This window comes from Athene noctua, chromosome 2 (genome assembly GCF_965140245.1).
Source record: "Athene noctua chromosome 2, bAthNoc1.hap1.1, whole genome shotgun sequence".
Classification (NCBI taxonomy): domain Eukaryota; kingdom Metazoa; phylum Chordata; class Aves; order Strigiformes; family Strigidae; genus Athene; species Athene noctua.
The window spans coordinates 25,877,004-25,893,480 of record NC_134038.1 but is presented as its reverse complement, the minus strand read 5'-3'; the positions used below and the strand labels follow the sequence as shown (position 1 = coordinate 25,893,480).

Here is a 16,477-nt window from a genome sequence, read left to right as displayed (position 1 = left end):
GATTCTTTGCTTCCCCTGTGCTGTCAACTGTTCCGCAGCTTTCCTGGTCAACATATTAAGCAGGGAATTTTCAGTGATACATTTACACCGATGTTAAGTAAGATTGACTTTTTCAGGAACTTAGGCATAGGCAGAGGAAATTTTGCTTCCCTTAAAGTCTTTCTTGTCTCTTCTATAATTGTTTTGTGTCGGAAGTATATGGGGGTTCAGACAAACTTAGAAAATGCTTTTCCCTTGGATGTGCCAAGCCATAACATGTGGTCTCCCTTGAGTTCACTGAGAGCAGCTGGTACTGTCTTTGAGCTGACAGGTAAGGGTGAAGCTGAACTTCAGATAGCAGTAATCTTCAGGTAGCTGTAATAATAATCCAGAAAAAGAAATGTGAGTGTGTTTAACTTTTCCACGTTAAAGTGGGAAGTAGAAGGTATTCTGGTTTTTTTAAAGCACATCCTTCTAGTGCTTTTGACAATGGCTGCAGCTGCCTTGGTTATTTCCTGCTGAACCAGCCAGACACAGGCTCCACTGCTTCCAGGCTGTGCCTGGGGGCGGAGGGGTGGAGTGGCTCTAGCTTTCAGTGTCCTCTTCCTCCCTAGAGAGAGGGATGAGCCCAGAGGAAACCATCAGGAGGACAGGTGGGTGCTGGAGGGAATATTTTTTGGAGCACAGCAACAGGGCTGAGGAAGGTGGCAGACTGGTAGCTTCTGGTGTGAAGTTGCAGGGGTTTATGGAAGCAGAAGTAAGAACTATGAGGATATAGTGCTGTTGTGTTTCACTTGATTAATGAAGTTGATGTGGATTATTGTACATTTAGGTTTGGTTTGGGGGGATTTGTGGAAAATTTTTTGGTTTTCCCTCATACACTCTAAATTTAGTGTCCTAGCTATTTTTTCCCCAGTTGAGTATAATTTTATTCTTTGTAATAAATTACTAGCTTACATTTTTGTAATGTGACAGTGTAATGTAGCGCTCTGAAGAGCAGGAGAGAGAAAATAGTTGTGCAGGTATTGTGTGCTTTGGTTTGTTGGGGTTTTTTTCACCAAAAAGCCACAACATTGCAAAATGCACTGATAAAGTGGATTTAAATTGAGGGAATTTTCATCTGTCCTCCCACGCGAGCATTAGAAATCTTGTTTTTGCTGCATGAATGCTAATATTTCAAAGTCAGCATCAAAGTTCTTAAGGCTAAGTGAGGAGATGATTTAGCACATTTTCCTGATTGCAGCTGGTTGTGATTGTGTCTTTTCTTCAACAGTTATTTTGCTTCCCTGTTTCTTTTGGCATTCCCCAAAATAGTTCTTCCAGGCAAACCTATAATTCTTATACTAACTAATGCACAGTAGCGAGTCTCTTGCTCCTACCTGTTTTTACCTACTTCTAGCAAGAAATTGGATGCCTATCCTTTTTGAAAGGTACCTGCAAGCCAAAATGAAATGCCTCTACCATTCACGTGGAACGAAATGCAGTTTAACACCACCTAAAGCTTCTTTGTTGATTTTTGGGGGAGGTGGTGCCAATGTGACTAAGACTGCTTTCCTGAAGTTGAGTAGTTCTCGGAATCCTGATAGGCAAAGGTGAGGACCCTTCAGCCCAGCTGGCACGACAATTAAGTGATGTGATCACAGTGGCTTTCACTTCTTTCTTGGGCACACTGAATTGTACAGTGATGTAACCCTAGCAATCAGTTCTCTCTTCAAAAAAAAAAAAAAAATCCCTTTACTTGGTAGCACCCATGACAGCATGTTCGTGTGTGTTATTTGCATATGTTTAAACAGAAATATGACTTTGCTGTCTGAGCCATGAGAGCCCGAGTCTGGAAAGTGTGCTGGATGGCATGAAGCCCTTGAGATTGCCAAGGGAGCCAGAGTTAAGCTCTGGAGCTCGGGCTTCATAGCTGGTGTAAAGTGTCAGCCTGCACAGCATGCCTGCAGGAAGATGACTTAAATCTGGACTGAGCTGGTCTAGAAAAAAAATAAGTGCTGTGGGGAGTCCCTGAGGCCTGCAGAGAAACCATTGATGTTTAATGTACTTTTTCCTGCCTTACAGTTAAACTAACACAGTGCTTAAATGCCTCACAGTGATGGAAGTCTGTGGAGCCGTTAAGGCTCAGTTTTTAGGGAAAGGGAAATAATTTGGGAGAGAGATTATTTTATAACCGCAGCAAATATCTAATGTGGAGCGCATTTATGCTGTCACAGATTCTTCACTGAACCATCCAGAAACACGACAGATGGTCTGCCAGGAAAAGCTTTACCTCTCTAAAGTTTGCTGGGAATTTTTTGGTATCGTGGGTTGGTAATAAATAAAGGAATATATTTAAATTGATAAACTGATCCGAAGTACATGAACCAAATAGTAAAACTTTTGAGTTGTAGTAGCTAATACGTTGTGAAGTATTAGCTGTGTATATTACGATAGGCTGAAGTTTTTTTCTATTTGTATTACTGAAGTATCTTAGAAGCTGACTTCTGGTTAGAAGACTTGGGTGGGGTTTTTTTTTTTGGTGAATCTCACTGCTATACACCATGTTCTACCTGCCTGAAAAGAAAGAAGAGCTCAGCCAAGTTTGCCTTTCCATTTCAAACTGAATTCTTAAATCTCTCTTCTGGCCAAATAATATGACCATAGCACAAATTCCCGTTATTTTGTTCAGTGCTTTGACTTAATAGATGTAAAGCAAGTTGATATTTTTTCCCTGGTTCTTTTAAGTTTTGCTGTCTCTTTTATATACAGATTCTAAGCTTATAATGATTATTTCCCCCCTCTCTGCACTCACCTCAGGCATTTGGCATTGGGAACAGGCCAAGGGAAGTGAAGGAGATTGTGAACAACACCAAAACAGCAAAGGGAAGACTGGGAATTGCATCCAGGCTTCCAAAGTTTTTGGTCTGAGTCTCTTTGCTGTGAAAAGTACTTTTGATGTTTCCGTGGATGTTAAAGCAGGATGATTTTTTCACCTTGGATTAAATGTAGTCGTTTCTGCATTGGCTTCTAACAGTGCTTACGATGTATGCATTGATGATTACGTTTAACTCTGTTCTAAGCAAGCAATACCCAAAAGTGCAGAGTGAAAAGCATTCAGTGCAGTTACTATCTTGATTTGTTATATAACCAGCATGCTTATTTCTTATACTTATTTCCATGTAGTCTTTATTTAAATAACATGATATCTGCAGAGCCTTTTGACTTCATCCTTATAATGTACTTTAACACTCTGATGTTGTCTGTCTCTTCAGGGATGATTCTGTCCCAGAGGATAATATTTGGAGGGGTATCCTCTCTGTGATTTTCTTCTTTCTAATCATCAGTGTTCTAGCTTTTCCTAATGGTGAGTAAGGTTTATACTGCTTATGCTTCACTTTTTGTAACACGTGAATTTCTCTTTATTGCCACTATGTTTATTTTGATTTTTATTAAAGTACCACGTTTAAATGTGTTTTTTTCTTTAGGCTTTTGAATTCCTTTATGTTAAGGAACAGTTTAAAAATGGGTTGCAATCATACTGAGTGGAGATAATGGTGAAATACAAGTTATTTATAGCTTCTGTGTATCTAACAAGGAAGTCAAGTTTTCAGAATCTGTGTCTCTATTTGCAGGTGCACAGTTGCAACTCAGATTGCTAAGTAATGATGCTGCCATATAAGGATCTCCTTAAATAATGTTTAAAAGGACTCTACCTCAGTGTGTTTTAACAGATGTGTCAACCTGCAAATTCTCAGAGAAATAACACCTTATATAAATCACACTACCAGAAGTTAATGATAGAAATGGTTGAAGTCACATAAAATGTATAACCACAGTTGCTCAGTAGAAATTAGGTTGGACAAAAATTTTGGTAACTGTGTGAGGATCATAAAGTGCAAAGAGGTAAAAACACTTGTGTGACATTTAATTATGTGGAGGAAATGCTGTCTTACTGGTGTTCAGGGTTTTTTAAAAAAATAATTTATTTTTAATTTTTACTTATTGCCGTCAGCAAGAACATAATTCTTAGCTCAGGTCCAAACTGTCTGAGGATTGACAGCGTTCAGGAAAAAACAGTGATTGTGCTCAGGGCAGCTTTGTAGTTTAGAGTTGGGATGTATTTTTATTTTTCTCATGTTTTAAAAGTTATTAATCCATATTTTTCACAAAGCACTTCCTGAAAAATTTAATGCCAGGCAAAAATGAGCTTTATGTATACAGTGGTGAAAGAGCACTCCGCAGTGTGTGCTGAAAGTACTTGTTCAGCCACTTCTTGCTACTGAAAAGTATGATTCGTGCTTAGAGATTTTCCAGTTTCACTAGACTTACTTTCTCTGCTTTTCACATTAATTGAGAGATTTTTAATCTATTAAAGTCAGTTTATTAACTGGCTCTAAAGTAAATGATATTGACACTGGTAAAGAGCATAGGTATCTTGCTTCTTGTCAGATATATGATACTGAGTTTGGAAGTTTTAGGAGGCCTGCTTGCTAACATTTCATGGTCGTCTGAAGGCTAAGCACCATGTTTCTTTGCTAACACACAGAAATTTGTATTTGATGACTTAATTGAGAGCAAGCCACGTGTGAGCTGTGGTCTAGAAAACAGATCAAGAGATCCTCTGGTGACACCTGAGATGTATCTGCTGAGCAAACAGCGTATTGCTGTTCTGGAAACAACTACATAAAAATAATTGAAAAATTTGCCTGCACCCTACTAATTTGCAGACTCCTTTTCTCTCTGAAATCTGTTTTTACCATGTCTTTTTTAACATCGAGTCCCAGAATTTAGGTATAGTACATAGTTTGATGGAGAACCGATCTGTGTTTATGTGAGGTATACTCAAAATAGATTATGTGGTTCTTACTGACATGTCTTTTAGTAGGCTTTTTGTTTACTGTCCACAGGACCCTTTACACGTCCCCACCCTGCAATATGGAGAATGGTTTTTGGTAAGTTTAAGTTCTCTCTGACTTTTTTGGTCCTTCTGCAGGACCTGCCATTTTAACTTTCAGATGAATGGAATTGTCGTGATACATAATTGTGCATCAAATTTGTGTGCATGTCATTTCCCTCCCACTTCTGAGTAGTTGTTTATAATCTATTCTTAATCAGGTTTGGGAATGTCATTGTATTTACTTTGTGTCAGGATGGTGTAAATTAGATCACCAGAAAGGGATCATTCATTCTGATGCTCTCTGGTTTATGGTTTGTGTTTGTGCTTCCTAATCTCCTTCCCCCACACCCTTCCTACTGCCATCTCTTCCCACCCCAAAAAAGTTTGGGTTTTTTATAGCTGCTGCATATATCATCTGACTTCTAATTAAATGTAGTGCTTCTTTATTGGCAAAATATGCTATTTCTATATTAAATTGTATCATGGTCTAGTTTAACATACATTTATTAATATTCTTAACATGTATGCATTAATATACCAAACTTACAATTCCAGCAGAAATACCTATAAATATTAGTTTCATTCATAGTTTGGAAAATAATTGTATTAACTACAGAACTTACCGAGTGAAATCCTGCTCCTTCAACGTTTGAATTATGTGGCAAAACATAAGGAATTTTATTCTGAAATAATTAGGAGTACACAGAGCATATCCTAGACTTTAAGCATACTTGCAGAGAATTAGGTACATTTAATTTAAAAGCTTCTCTGTTTCTTTTTAAGGGGACTGTATGTTTCTCTCTCCTGCTGTCTTTATATAGCTAAAAATAAGTAGCCTCCCAAAGTAGCTGATTACTCATCTGTTGACATTGAGAGGATACTGCTGATTAGATAGTACTCAAAGAATCCTGCTTCTTGTGAAGTTACAGAAACACAGGTCGTACTGCTCATTTCAAGTTTAGCAAATGTACACTAAAAGGTCTTTCTCAGTGTTAATACTGTTGGAGCTTGATCCCCTGTACTTTTGGGTAAAAGCTGCATGCAAAATCAAGAGCAACATTTTTCCCTGCATAATACTGTTTGTTCTGGCATGGCTTATTTACCTATGCTTGAAGTCTTGGACCTGTTCAGTAGATGAAAGGCAGGAGTAGTGTGTCCTCAGCGTCTCAGGATGCACCCTTGCCTTCAGGCTGTACTTCTTGTAGTAGTTTGGCATCTGTTTACCTGATGTGTTTTTAGGGTGTACTGCAGAGGACAGTATATATACTGTCTGTTCACATGTTTGTACTTGAATATAAGTTGTTCTTTAGCATACACTTGTTTTGCCAATTATTAGGCCTAGCGTAAAGGACACAGCCAGCATAAAGATGAACCAATAACCAAATTGTATTTGATACAAAAGGGTCAGTACATGGGTGAGTGCTGGGGGTCTAAACGAGCCAGTCAGATTATACATAATCGACATCAATCCCACTGACCCCAACAACAACACTGCACAGCCAACAATGGGTGGAATAAATGGTGAACTGCAGTCTCCCATAGAAGGGATGGGAGACAGAGTCAACAAGCCAAACACAAGAATCTCTACACAGCCCACGTTTACAAAAGCCAGACTTGACTGGAGCCCAGTCCCAGGGAGGCAGGAGGTCCCTCCCCACCAGGGAACTCTGCACAGTGCCTCCACCTCACAGACAGACGCTGCCCCTTCCTGTAAGTGGTCCCGGCTTTTATCCCTCAGTGGGACACCTGACCTTTGCTTACTTAATGCAGACACCTGGGCTCATTTACCCAATGGCTCTGTCTGCAAGGCCGGCACCACCCTGGAGGGAAGCCTAAAGGCAAACTCACCCCCCGTTTGTGAAGGGCTGTGGGAATCACCCATATGTCAACCTTAATTTGGGGCTTGGGGTTGAAACCCCAGCATTTCAACACTAGGGATTAATAACACCCGAGTTCTGGTTATAGTTTAAAAATAGCTTTTTAGAATTGCTATAGTTTATTTTGGGTAGCAGATACTAAGTTTATTCACATTAATCTTTCTGCCTTTCATGACATTGCTGCAGGACACAACTAAGTTTGAGTGCTAGACTGTGGAAATGGTATTGGGGTTTCTGTGCCTCTTCCAAATGTGGTCTTAGATATCTGTGAACTTGTGAATAAAGATGTGCTCCCAACAGCAGCTTCATCTACCCACAGATCTATACCTAGGACTCTAACTTCTTAAAAATTCTAATTTAAAAAAAAAAATAATCATACATTGGGACAAGAGATGCAGTAGTCCCAAATGCAATAGTGTTTCATAACTTATAACCGTGAAAGCAAATCATAATAATCTATATAAGCTTCAAACAGCAAATTTTCCAGCTCACAGAAGTAACTCAAACATGCATTAGTTTATATTTATAACTAATCTTTTTTACCAGCATAGCTCAAAATTGCCAGGTGGTATCTTTGTTGAAATCTGCATGTAGGTTTAGGGGCCTACACTAGTGAGACCAAGAATACTTAAAGCAAAAGGGCAAAGCTAATCCAGTCCTGGAGTCCTAATGTATCTCTTACTAAAGAGCTTCCTGATCACAGCCTTGTACTATTCCTGTCTAAACTGATCAGGCTGTTTTTTGCTTTGACTGTATTCATACAGTTGAGCGTATATTCTATCACTTGAAGCAGGAGGTGATATGAAGCATGGAGTGTTCGGAGATTACCATCTGACTTGGGTCTTAAGCTTTTTTTGCATGTAGCCACTGTATGTAGAAAACTTGTTTGTGTAAACTGGGCATATATAGAGCACCAGTTTGAAAGCAGCTTTTTGGACGCTGTGTTCCAAGGAGTTTTGTGAGTGAACATGGTTCTAAAGCTGAGTCTTTTTGCAGGTCTCAGTGTGCTCTATTTTCTGTTCCTGGTGTTCGTGCTTTTCCTTAACTTTGAGCAGGTAAAAGCAGTGATGTACTGGCTGGATCCTAATCTTCGATACGCCACAAGGGAAGCAGATATTATGGTATGTATCCATGGCACTTTACTGGACATCTACTTTAGATATGTTTTACATGAGTGGGAAGGGAGAAATCTGAATTTGCTGACATGAGCAGTGCAAGTTTGTGCCTGTATTTGTGTGTCAACAAACCTTTTATTTCAACTGCTGTTTCTTTACTTTGAAGTCAGTTGTGAAAAACAGTCTTGTATGTATTCTTTCTAATGCAGATGTTCAAATGGGTGTGCAGTGAGCAGTGTGAGATATGTTTACAGTGGGGTGGCTTTGGATTCTTTTAAATAATAGATGTGAGCCTGGACACTGAAAATAGACTTACCAAGGTAGCATGTAAATGAGGCCTGTATGGTGTTTGTCCTTGGGATCAGGCTGGGTTTTTTTGATGCCACAATTCTGCAATCAAAGAACTTTGGTCTTACCTTACTACTCTGAGCTTAGTACATGACTGGTATGCTACTGAGTGTGTGGAAATCCAGGTATAGCAACTGCAGGGCTCTGCTGCCTTCCAGTCACCCAGCTAAGTGCTGGTGCTATTGCCACTGGGAAATTACTTCCATACACCATGATCTGGAGTGGCACGGAAAGCCAAGCTTCTTGTTCTGCCTGTTGAGCAGCTTGCGGAGTTTTGAATAGAGACAACGTTCCCCTTCAGGTGAGGACACAAGCACAGGGAGTTGAGGTAGTAAAAGGAAGTCCAGGAGAAGTATGTGAGGTGTGTTGGGAGGCTGGCAGAAGAGAAGGTGAGCAGTTGAGTACCAAGCAGAGGAGGGTTACTACATGGAGAGGCAAGAGTTGCCAGTCTCGTCCTCTTCACTGCTGAATCAGATTACTGCGCACTGCCTGGCCAGTGTGCTCCCTTGCACCTGAGTTTTCACATCTGCTCACTGTGGTCACCTGTTGTATAGTAGGTGCTGTTATCTGACTCATGTCTCAAGTAAGGAAATGCACTGATTGTCTGGCAAATAGCAATTTACTGCATATGCAAGCTACTGCACCACACCTAATCAGCAGTGACTGCAAACTTCTGCCCTGTAGCACATAAGAGGGACTGGAAATCTTTACAGAGCAGTAAGCTTACATTAGCTGATTGACAGTGAGGGCTGCACACAGGCTCCTTACCTGGAAAATGCTGGATGCTTCAGGTGTTGCACCTCAGCTGATCAGCAGTACGTGTTTTGCAACTCCAGCATCCAGAGCAGGGCTATGACTTTCTGTTCTGCAGGAGGCTGTGGTGGTAGGGAGGCGTGGGCAGCCTGATGTTAGGGTGGTGGGAGGACACATTGCTAAATGGAGCATGAGCATGGGGGTTAGTGATGTTGCTGAGCAACAAAAGGGAGCCGAGATGAGGAGTCGGTTGGTAAGTCAGATTCACCTGGCTCTCCTGTCATTTAAGTTAGAAATAGATTCAAGTCAGGGGAGGACTAGTATTACTGCTGGCATAGAACCACAGTACAGCAGATTCCCTGACTGTAGCAGTCAGTGGAAACTTACGCTGTACTAGTTTGCAATCCTAATACTGTCACTTGAAGTTGGAGTAAATTTTTAAAGTGCAACAGTAATGAAGGCTGCAGCTTGTTCTCTTGCACAGGCCTGTCAAAGTTGCTTGAGTATAAAAGAAAGTTCAGCGCATTTCACTGATTGGGAGAGCTGCAGCTGGAAAGATGACATAGAGTGGGAAAAAAGCCCCAGTAAAAATAAAAGCAAAAAAGCAAGAGCCCTGAAAAAACACTTACTTTTGGAGTAACCTCATTGTGTTCACTCATCACAGTTTCAGGTACAATGATGTAGCTCGAAGCCTGCACCTTCCATTGGGCATTCTGTGCTTCTCATGCTGGCAAATGATCCAATTTCAGATCTCTTTGGGTATGTGCACTAAAGCTGCAGATCTGCTATCCTTAGGACAGGTGGTGCACCTTTCTCTGAATGACCAGCAGCACTGGCATGTGTGAGAAGCAATACCAGGCTTTTACTTCAGGGAGCACCAGCAGTAGGGGTTACTTACAGTTTCATAGTGGGACTCAACTGTCCGCTGATAGAAGTATTGGTATGAAATTGTGCATTCTTCTCTTTGGAGACCAGGATTTAAATCTTTATCTGCCGTCTCCTTTTCAACTCGATCATGGTTTGTTTGTGCAGGATTAGTGATAGTTCTGGCCTGAAAGAGAGTACTTTCTTAACAGCAGTGCTGTGTTGTCACCTGCAGGTGGCAATCTATATTTTAAAAGGGTTGGAGAGCAGAGATTTTCTTAAATGTGTGTTTCCAGGTGGGAATAGTTCAGTTTGTGCCCAGTGATGAGACAGAACCCCACAGATGCAGCCTCCTGATGGCATACAATTTTTTTTTTTTTGTTGGGCAGTGATTTCTAGCACTCGCTGTACAGCATGATGAGAGAACACATTTCCTTTGTTATTCATGATTAGAATATTAAGTAATATGTCACTCATCTATGACAAAACAGTTGCAAGTTCTTCTTTGTTTTATTAGTTCGGCCCTGTGACCGAACTTTCTCAATATGAATGTGTTCTGGGAAATTACTTTCATGAGGAAAACAAGACTCAAAAAATACTCAAATGAACATGGGGATGAGTAATGTAACATCACAAACTGGTGAGGATGAGCCACATCTGAACACCAGACAGCATGAAAATGGCAAAAGGTGGTTATTTCGAATTAAGTCCCCAAAGAAAAGCAAATAACTATTTTATGGAGTATTGTTTGCTGGCTTCATCATTATTAACTTTATTTCTCCTGCTGTTTCTCTGTCACATAAGAAATACATGCTCCTTCAGGCACCAAGGTCTATTCTACCTCCCTATAAATGAGAGCTATATTGTGATGACACTGAGTTTTTATACTGAAAGTTTTCCTGCAGAGTTTAGAAGGACAAGAAAGTGCAATAACTCTTATTTGAATATCCTTATAATTTCAGTCTTGTTGCACTGGATAGAAAGAAGTTTCTTCATTCTTGTGTTCCTGAAGTTGCCTGTTGATTGAGATTTTTTTGTGGTGTGGTTTTTTTTGTTTGTTTTCCTTAACAGGAGTATGCTGTGAACTGTCATGTTATCACCTGGGAGAGAATCCTCAGCCACTTTGATATATTTGCTTTTGGGCATTTCTGGGGCTGGGCTATGAAGGCTTTGCTGATCCGCAGCTATGGGCTGTGCTGGACTATTAGCATCACCTGGGAGCTCACTGAGGTAGGCCGCTTATTTATCTTAATTATAAACAAATGTATGAGACTTGAATTGTTCTTGAGGGGAAGTGTGAATGTTACGAGAAGGATGACTCACTAGTTCTCAGTGTAGATGAACATTTTAAGCTTTATAAACCAGATGATGAGCGATTGATGCAGTTGCATTAGTGGACAACAGCAAACTGGGGTTTAGGTAGGTGATTTACTACTACTTGAATAGGAAGGAACTCCAGGCCAGCCTTATGGTGCCATCCATGATTTGGTTTTCTGCTGTTATGGGAGTCAACATGCATGCTACTACAGACATTGACTAATATTTCCCGATCCAGAGCAATTGTTCTCCTTTTTCACCTTGCAGTATCTGTAATGTACTGTTGCAATCCCCTTACCCCAAATACAACAGTATTATGTGTTGTGTGTAGTCATGATACTGTACAGTGAAATAGAGTTGAGGGATTCCTGAGGAGAGTGTGAGGACCCATGAGGAGAAGTCTGTATGGAATGGCAAGACACCATTTGGTGTGTTGTTTCCTGTTGTAAGGCCTGAGTGCATAGCTCTTCTTTTGTTAAATTGTACCCTATAAGCCTAGTTTATTCATGTTCACTGACTTAAAAATGTGACTTTTTTTTTTTCACTAGTCCTGGATCTAAGCTAGTTCACATACATACAACCCTGCACCATGGTTTGGAGGGCCACTGACTTAGTTTTCTTTACCACAGTTCTCCCAAGCACATGCTGAAGTCATTTGACTGCTGGCACTTTCAAAGCCTGTTTTGGATTAAAAAAAATACAGACACTTGACTTGATGCAGTCAACTGCCTGTTACTTGGACTGCAGGTCCTTATTGTTAGATCTGTTTTAAGAATTCAAGCTGATTAATTGCTACTCTAAATAGTTTCATCTGCATGTAACCTAGAGCTTGATTAGTAGAATATGTGTCACCTAAAATCCAAGGATGTGTTTCCATAAAAATTGAAATTATATTCTTTGATTGGACAATTCAGAGAAAAAAAGAAAAAAAAAAATGCAATTTCTATCAGGTTTTGGGGCATTATAGTCTAACCTGTCACACTTAAAATATTAAGTGTAGACGTAAACACCTTAATTTAGTCTTTAAAATTGTAGTTTCCTGTAGAGCTTGCCGTCTTGTGAATGTTTGGCTCATCTGACAAGGCATTTGTAATTCAGAAACACAGATAAGGATTTAGTTGTCGAAAAGTCAACTTCTGGGTTTTAAAATACTGGTGCCATGAGTTCCTTTTCAAAACATGTTTTTCTTCTGTGGCGTTGAAGTATACACAGTTTTCTAAGCTATTTTGAAACTGCTTAAGATTGGGATTTCACAAGTACCTATCCACAAAAAGCAGCTTTGCTAGTTATTGTACTAATTTTTTTTTTTCCCCTCTGGAGAAGAATAAATTTGGATTTGTTTCACATGCACTCTTATCATTCAGCTGATCATCACACAACCATCGTCTTCAATTTGAAACCGCATGGGGTATCTAGTATTCCCTGTTGTTGAAAGGCAGGTTATTGGAACGGACAATGTGTTGGGTAAGGTTCAACATATAGAGAGGTTATCACCACTCAAATGGATTTTTAATGAATTAGTTAGTTCAGGAGAGTCATTAGAAACCTACAGAAGTTACTGGGGCAGTTACATAGGGATTTAGCTGTGCATCTCCTATTAGCATTAATGGATTTCAGCTGGCTCCCCATTCTGAAATGAGACACTTGGCTCATGCTCCATACTATCAGATTAAAGTTGGGATGCAGGTAGACCTTGGTCTCTCATTCTGAGAAAACAGCTAACACTTTTGAGATGGTCTGGCTAACACCTATGCTCTGGGTTTTGCTGCCTTATTATATACAATTTTTGGTGTCTTTGGCTGTATCATTGCAGATTTTGATTCATAGCCCAATGCTTCTTTCAGGTTAAATTAATTTATATAACATGAAAGGGAAAATGTAGCAGGACAGTGAGCGACATGGTATAGTTTGGGTCCTGAAGAGAAATTAAAATTTTAATTTTATGCAATTTGAAATTAACATAGTCTTGTCAAAGAAAACCAAGTTGCTTTGATAGACTTTTGCAAGAGTTTTTCAAAGGAACTGTCATTGTCAATAAATGGACCAGTATTCATTCTTGTTGTATACAGAAATAATTCTTGTTCCTTTTTCCACATCTGATTTTTTTCAGTATTTTATTTATACATTTGTTAACAAAAGATATTTTATTACAAAATCATACCAGTCTTCCACAGACACAGTGTAAGTACATTAACTGACAAAAATTGTACTGTTTTTGTGGAGGTAAGAACATTCTTTAGTTTTCTATGTGTTTTGTTAAGCATCTTCTTGAGTATTCCAAAGGGATTGCTTAACACATGGCTGTCTGATTTCCAGTCTACTGCTAACTTTTTCAGTTTACTTTTGGGGTTGCCATGATTTTTTTTCTTGTAGAAGAGAGAATACAATTATTTTATCTTAAAGGAGAATGAGAAGCTCTGAGTCCTTTTCTAGCTCTCAGTAAATTATGTTTATATCTTGTCTTAACTTTCACTGTATCAGAAGTGTAAAGTTACCAGATGTATCTGTAAATATGTTTAATTGCCTTACGGATGCCTTATACTGGTCTTCAGTTGAGTATTCAGAAAGGAACAGATTGCTTGAGAGGTAAATGATTTGTGCGCTTTCCAGTGGAAATCTTAAAGGGACTGAATATGTTTTGATATATCCAGATGATGTCAGCTTTTCAGTCTGATGTTGGTTTGTTTCTGGCCTGTTTTCCAGGATCTTCATCATAAAAGTACCTTCATCATTAGTGCTTAGCAGAGACCAAGCAGGAAGGGAGAGTGGAATATCCTCTTAACTTCTTGAGCCATTCTGGATCAAATATAGCAGCAAAGCTTGTAGTGCCTGAAACACTGGTGAACTCTTAATATTTTTATTCACTAAGCTTCCTAAAAATAGTAAATGAAAGAAGGAGTTTTGAAATAGAGCAAGTCTTAAGTCCTGAGCTCCAACATGCTTTAGTATTTACAGTTGTTACAAATATATCTGTTCTACTTAACTGCATCTTGTTGTTTAGAAAACGTACTTCTTAAAACTGTTTAGCAGAAAATAAAGCAAAGATTCTCTTCAATTTTTTTTAAACCACCAGCCACCTTCTTTTCTCCAAGAAATGCAGTAGTTTTCCTTGTTTCATGCATTTCTATGAATGTTCTGTGTATCACCTTTGAGAGGCCAAGAGCTGCATAATATCCTTATATAGAGCATAGGCCCAACTGGGAATGGTAAGAAGGAAACCTCTGATGTCTTGTGTGGTTCTGTCCAAGGCTTTCTGAAGTTAATGGAAGCATACCCATCAAATTTCAGTGGTTGTGGCTCATTTTTTAATGTGTACTTAAAAAGTGAATTTATATCAGTTCTGTACTGTTCCTCACCCAGAATCTTTTTGCTGTATTCTGTAGCTCTTCTTCATGCACCTTCTGCCTAATTTTGCTGAATGCTGGTGGGATCAAGTCATTTTGGACATCCTGCTTTGTAACGGGGGTGGCATCTGGTTGGGCATGGTAGTTTGTCGTTTCTTGGAGATGAGGACCTATCACTGGGCAAGCTTCAAGTAGGTCTGAATTAAAGCTTGGTAAACATTATGTTTGATGTTATAATATTGAATTCATTTCCTTGGGAGATAGATCTTCTTTGCATATGTAAAATGCATGTGGTATAGAAATAGCATGCAATCTGGATGTGCTAACAATGCTGTAGATTTATTTTAAATGTTAAAAATCCATCTCAGTAATGCTACTGTACAGCATATATTTGTAGATATGATTTTATATATATAATTTTCCTTTGTAATTTAAGTTACAAGCATTGATGCCAAATGAAAATATAAAGTAATAAAGCTATTTGCATTTTCAGTTTTTGTACAAAACTTTGAAGAAGGCAGTGAATAAAACATGGTAATAATTTTCTCGTTATGCAATGCTTTTAAACTAGATTTAGGCTCATCTTGATGAGGCGTTAGTGTGGCAATCTGTCAGCACTAGTTGCAATTGCAGAATAGGAATCAGGCTGATTGTACCTGTGCTGTGAATTGCCTTACCCCATTGCTGACCCTCTAAAATAAATGGAGTAATTGCAAATTTAAAACCCGCTGGTTGTGTAAAAGGGCAGCAGCTTGTGGCCTAGTAAGTATCAGTTCCTAGCTGTCCAGGTATGGTTTCTTCCATTGGTTTTTGCCCCTTTCCTGCCTTCTTCCCTGCCAGTTGCTGGCAAGCATGATTATCTGCATGTTACCAATGGTATAGATGAAACAGGATCAAATATAATTAATTGACAAAGGATATTGCCTTGAGAGATGGAAAACAAGCCTGAATCTTGACTTCCAAATTTATACCCTACATAAACTTCTTCATTGCTTTCTTTCCTCTTGCTCTGAGAACCATCCAGCCTTCAGTCTCAATTCAATTTTCCTACATTTCAATTCAGGAGGAATAATAAGCATTTGATGGTCCCTCTGATTTTAGAGAGTTCACTGAAAGTTAAAACAGCAGAATATCTATGGCGGGACTAGTCTTTACTTGCCTTGTGGAATAATTTTTCCTCATGTTCTTTTTAATGCATGAGTAGATATTGTTGGATCTTTAATATGAAGAGGAGCTGCATAGAATGAGAAGCTTTTGCTTATGCCCTTTTTGTTTTCTTTTTTCATTGAATAAACACAGATCTTAAATATCTAACCTAACCTAAGATCCCACTAGCCTAAAAATCTACAGGTATCAGAAATGTCAAATCTGAATCTCCTTTTTCTTGTCCAGAAGGGCTAGGGAAATAAGAGAGTGAAAACTGACTTCTAGCCCTGCTAGTCTTCCTTCAGAAAAGAAAACTCTTGAGTTTTTCTTAGTTCCCTGTCCTTTGGATGCTGTAGCTCATCTGAATTAATGTTATCAAAAGCAAGAACCAGTAACACATCTGTCAGATGAACCTCCATTCACATCCCCTTTCAAAAAGGAATTCAAAAGCCTCTGGCTTTTAACAGTGCTATCACATCTCTCTAGAAGATTCATGTGCATCTAATATCAGAACAGCAGGGGTTGTGTGGGCTGGTAGTACAGTATTTTCAAACCTGTGGAGCCAGCCCCATATACAATTAATGAATAATGAATCTGACAGATTCCTGAAGGATTGATGTCAGTGAGCTATAGAACAAGTCTTTGGGAAAAGAGCAGTGGCAGCATAGCCTGGGAAGAAATACCCTCTAGATTTTTCCAAGGGGGTTGTAGAATCACAATCCTTGTTTCTTTCCTTTGTGGAGAGAATGATAGATATGTTTTGTAGTTAGGTACTGACTGAGGATAGAGGAGAGTGGGCTTTCATAGCAGAATGTACCCTGACTGAAATGCTTAATAGATTATATTTCTTAATTC

The 16,477-nt window shown here is 39.2% G+C and overlaps 1 protein-coding gene across 3 annotated transcripts in view; it reads left to right on the top strand.

The window, feature by feature from the left end:
- Positions 1 to 16,477, top strand: part of PTDSS1 (phosphatidylserine synthase 1) — a 41,396-nt gene that overhangs the window by 2,310 nt on the left and 22,609 nt on the right. For all 3 annotated transcript variants that reach the window (XR_012633100.1, XM_074898676.1, XM_074898675.1), the window contains exons 2-6: positions 3,234 to 3,325; positions 4,869 to 4,913; positions 7,732 to 7,856; positions 10,887 to 11,045; positions 14,516 to 14,667. Coding sequence is in view for 2 of the 3 variants with exons in the window: in XM_074898676.1 (XP_074754777.1) it covers positions 3,234 to 3,325; positions 4,869 to 4,913; positions 7,732 to 7,856; positions 10,887 to 11,045; positions 14,516 to 14,667 (573 nt within the window). In the remaining variant the exon portion in view is untranslated. The remainder of the gene's footprint in view (positions 1 to 3,233; positions 3,326 to 4,868; positions 4,914 to 7,731; positions 7,857 to 10,886; positions 11,046 to 14,515; positions 14,668 to 16,477) is intronic.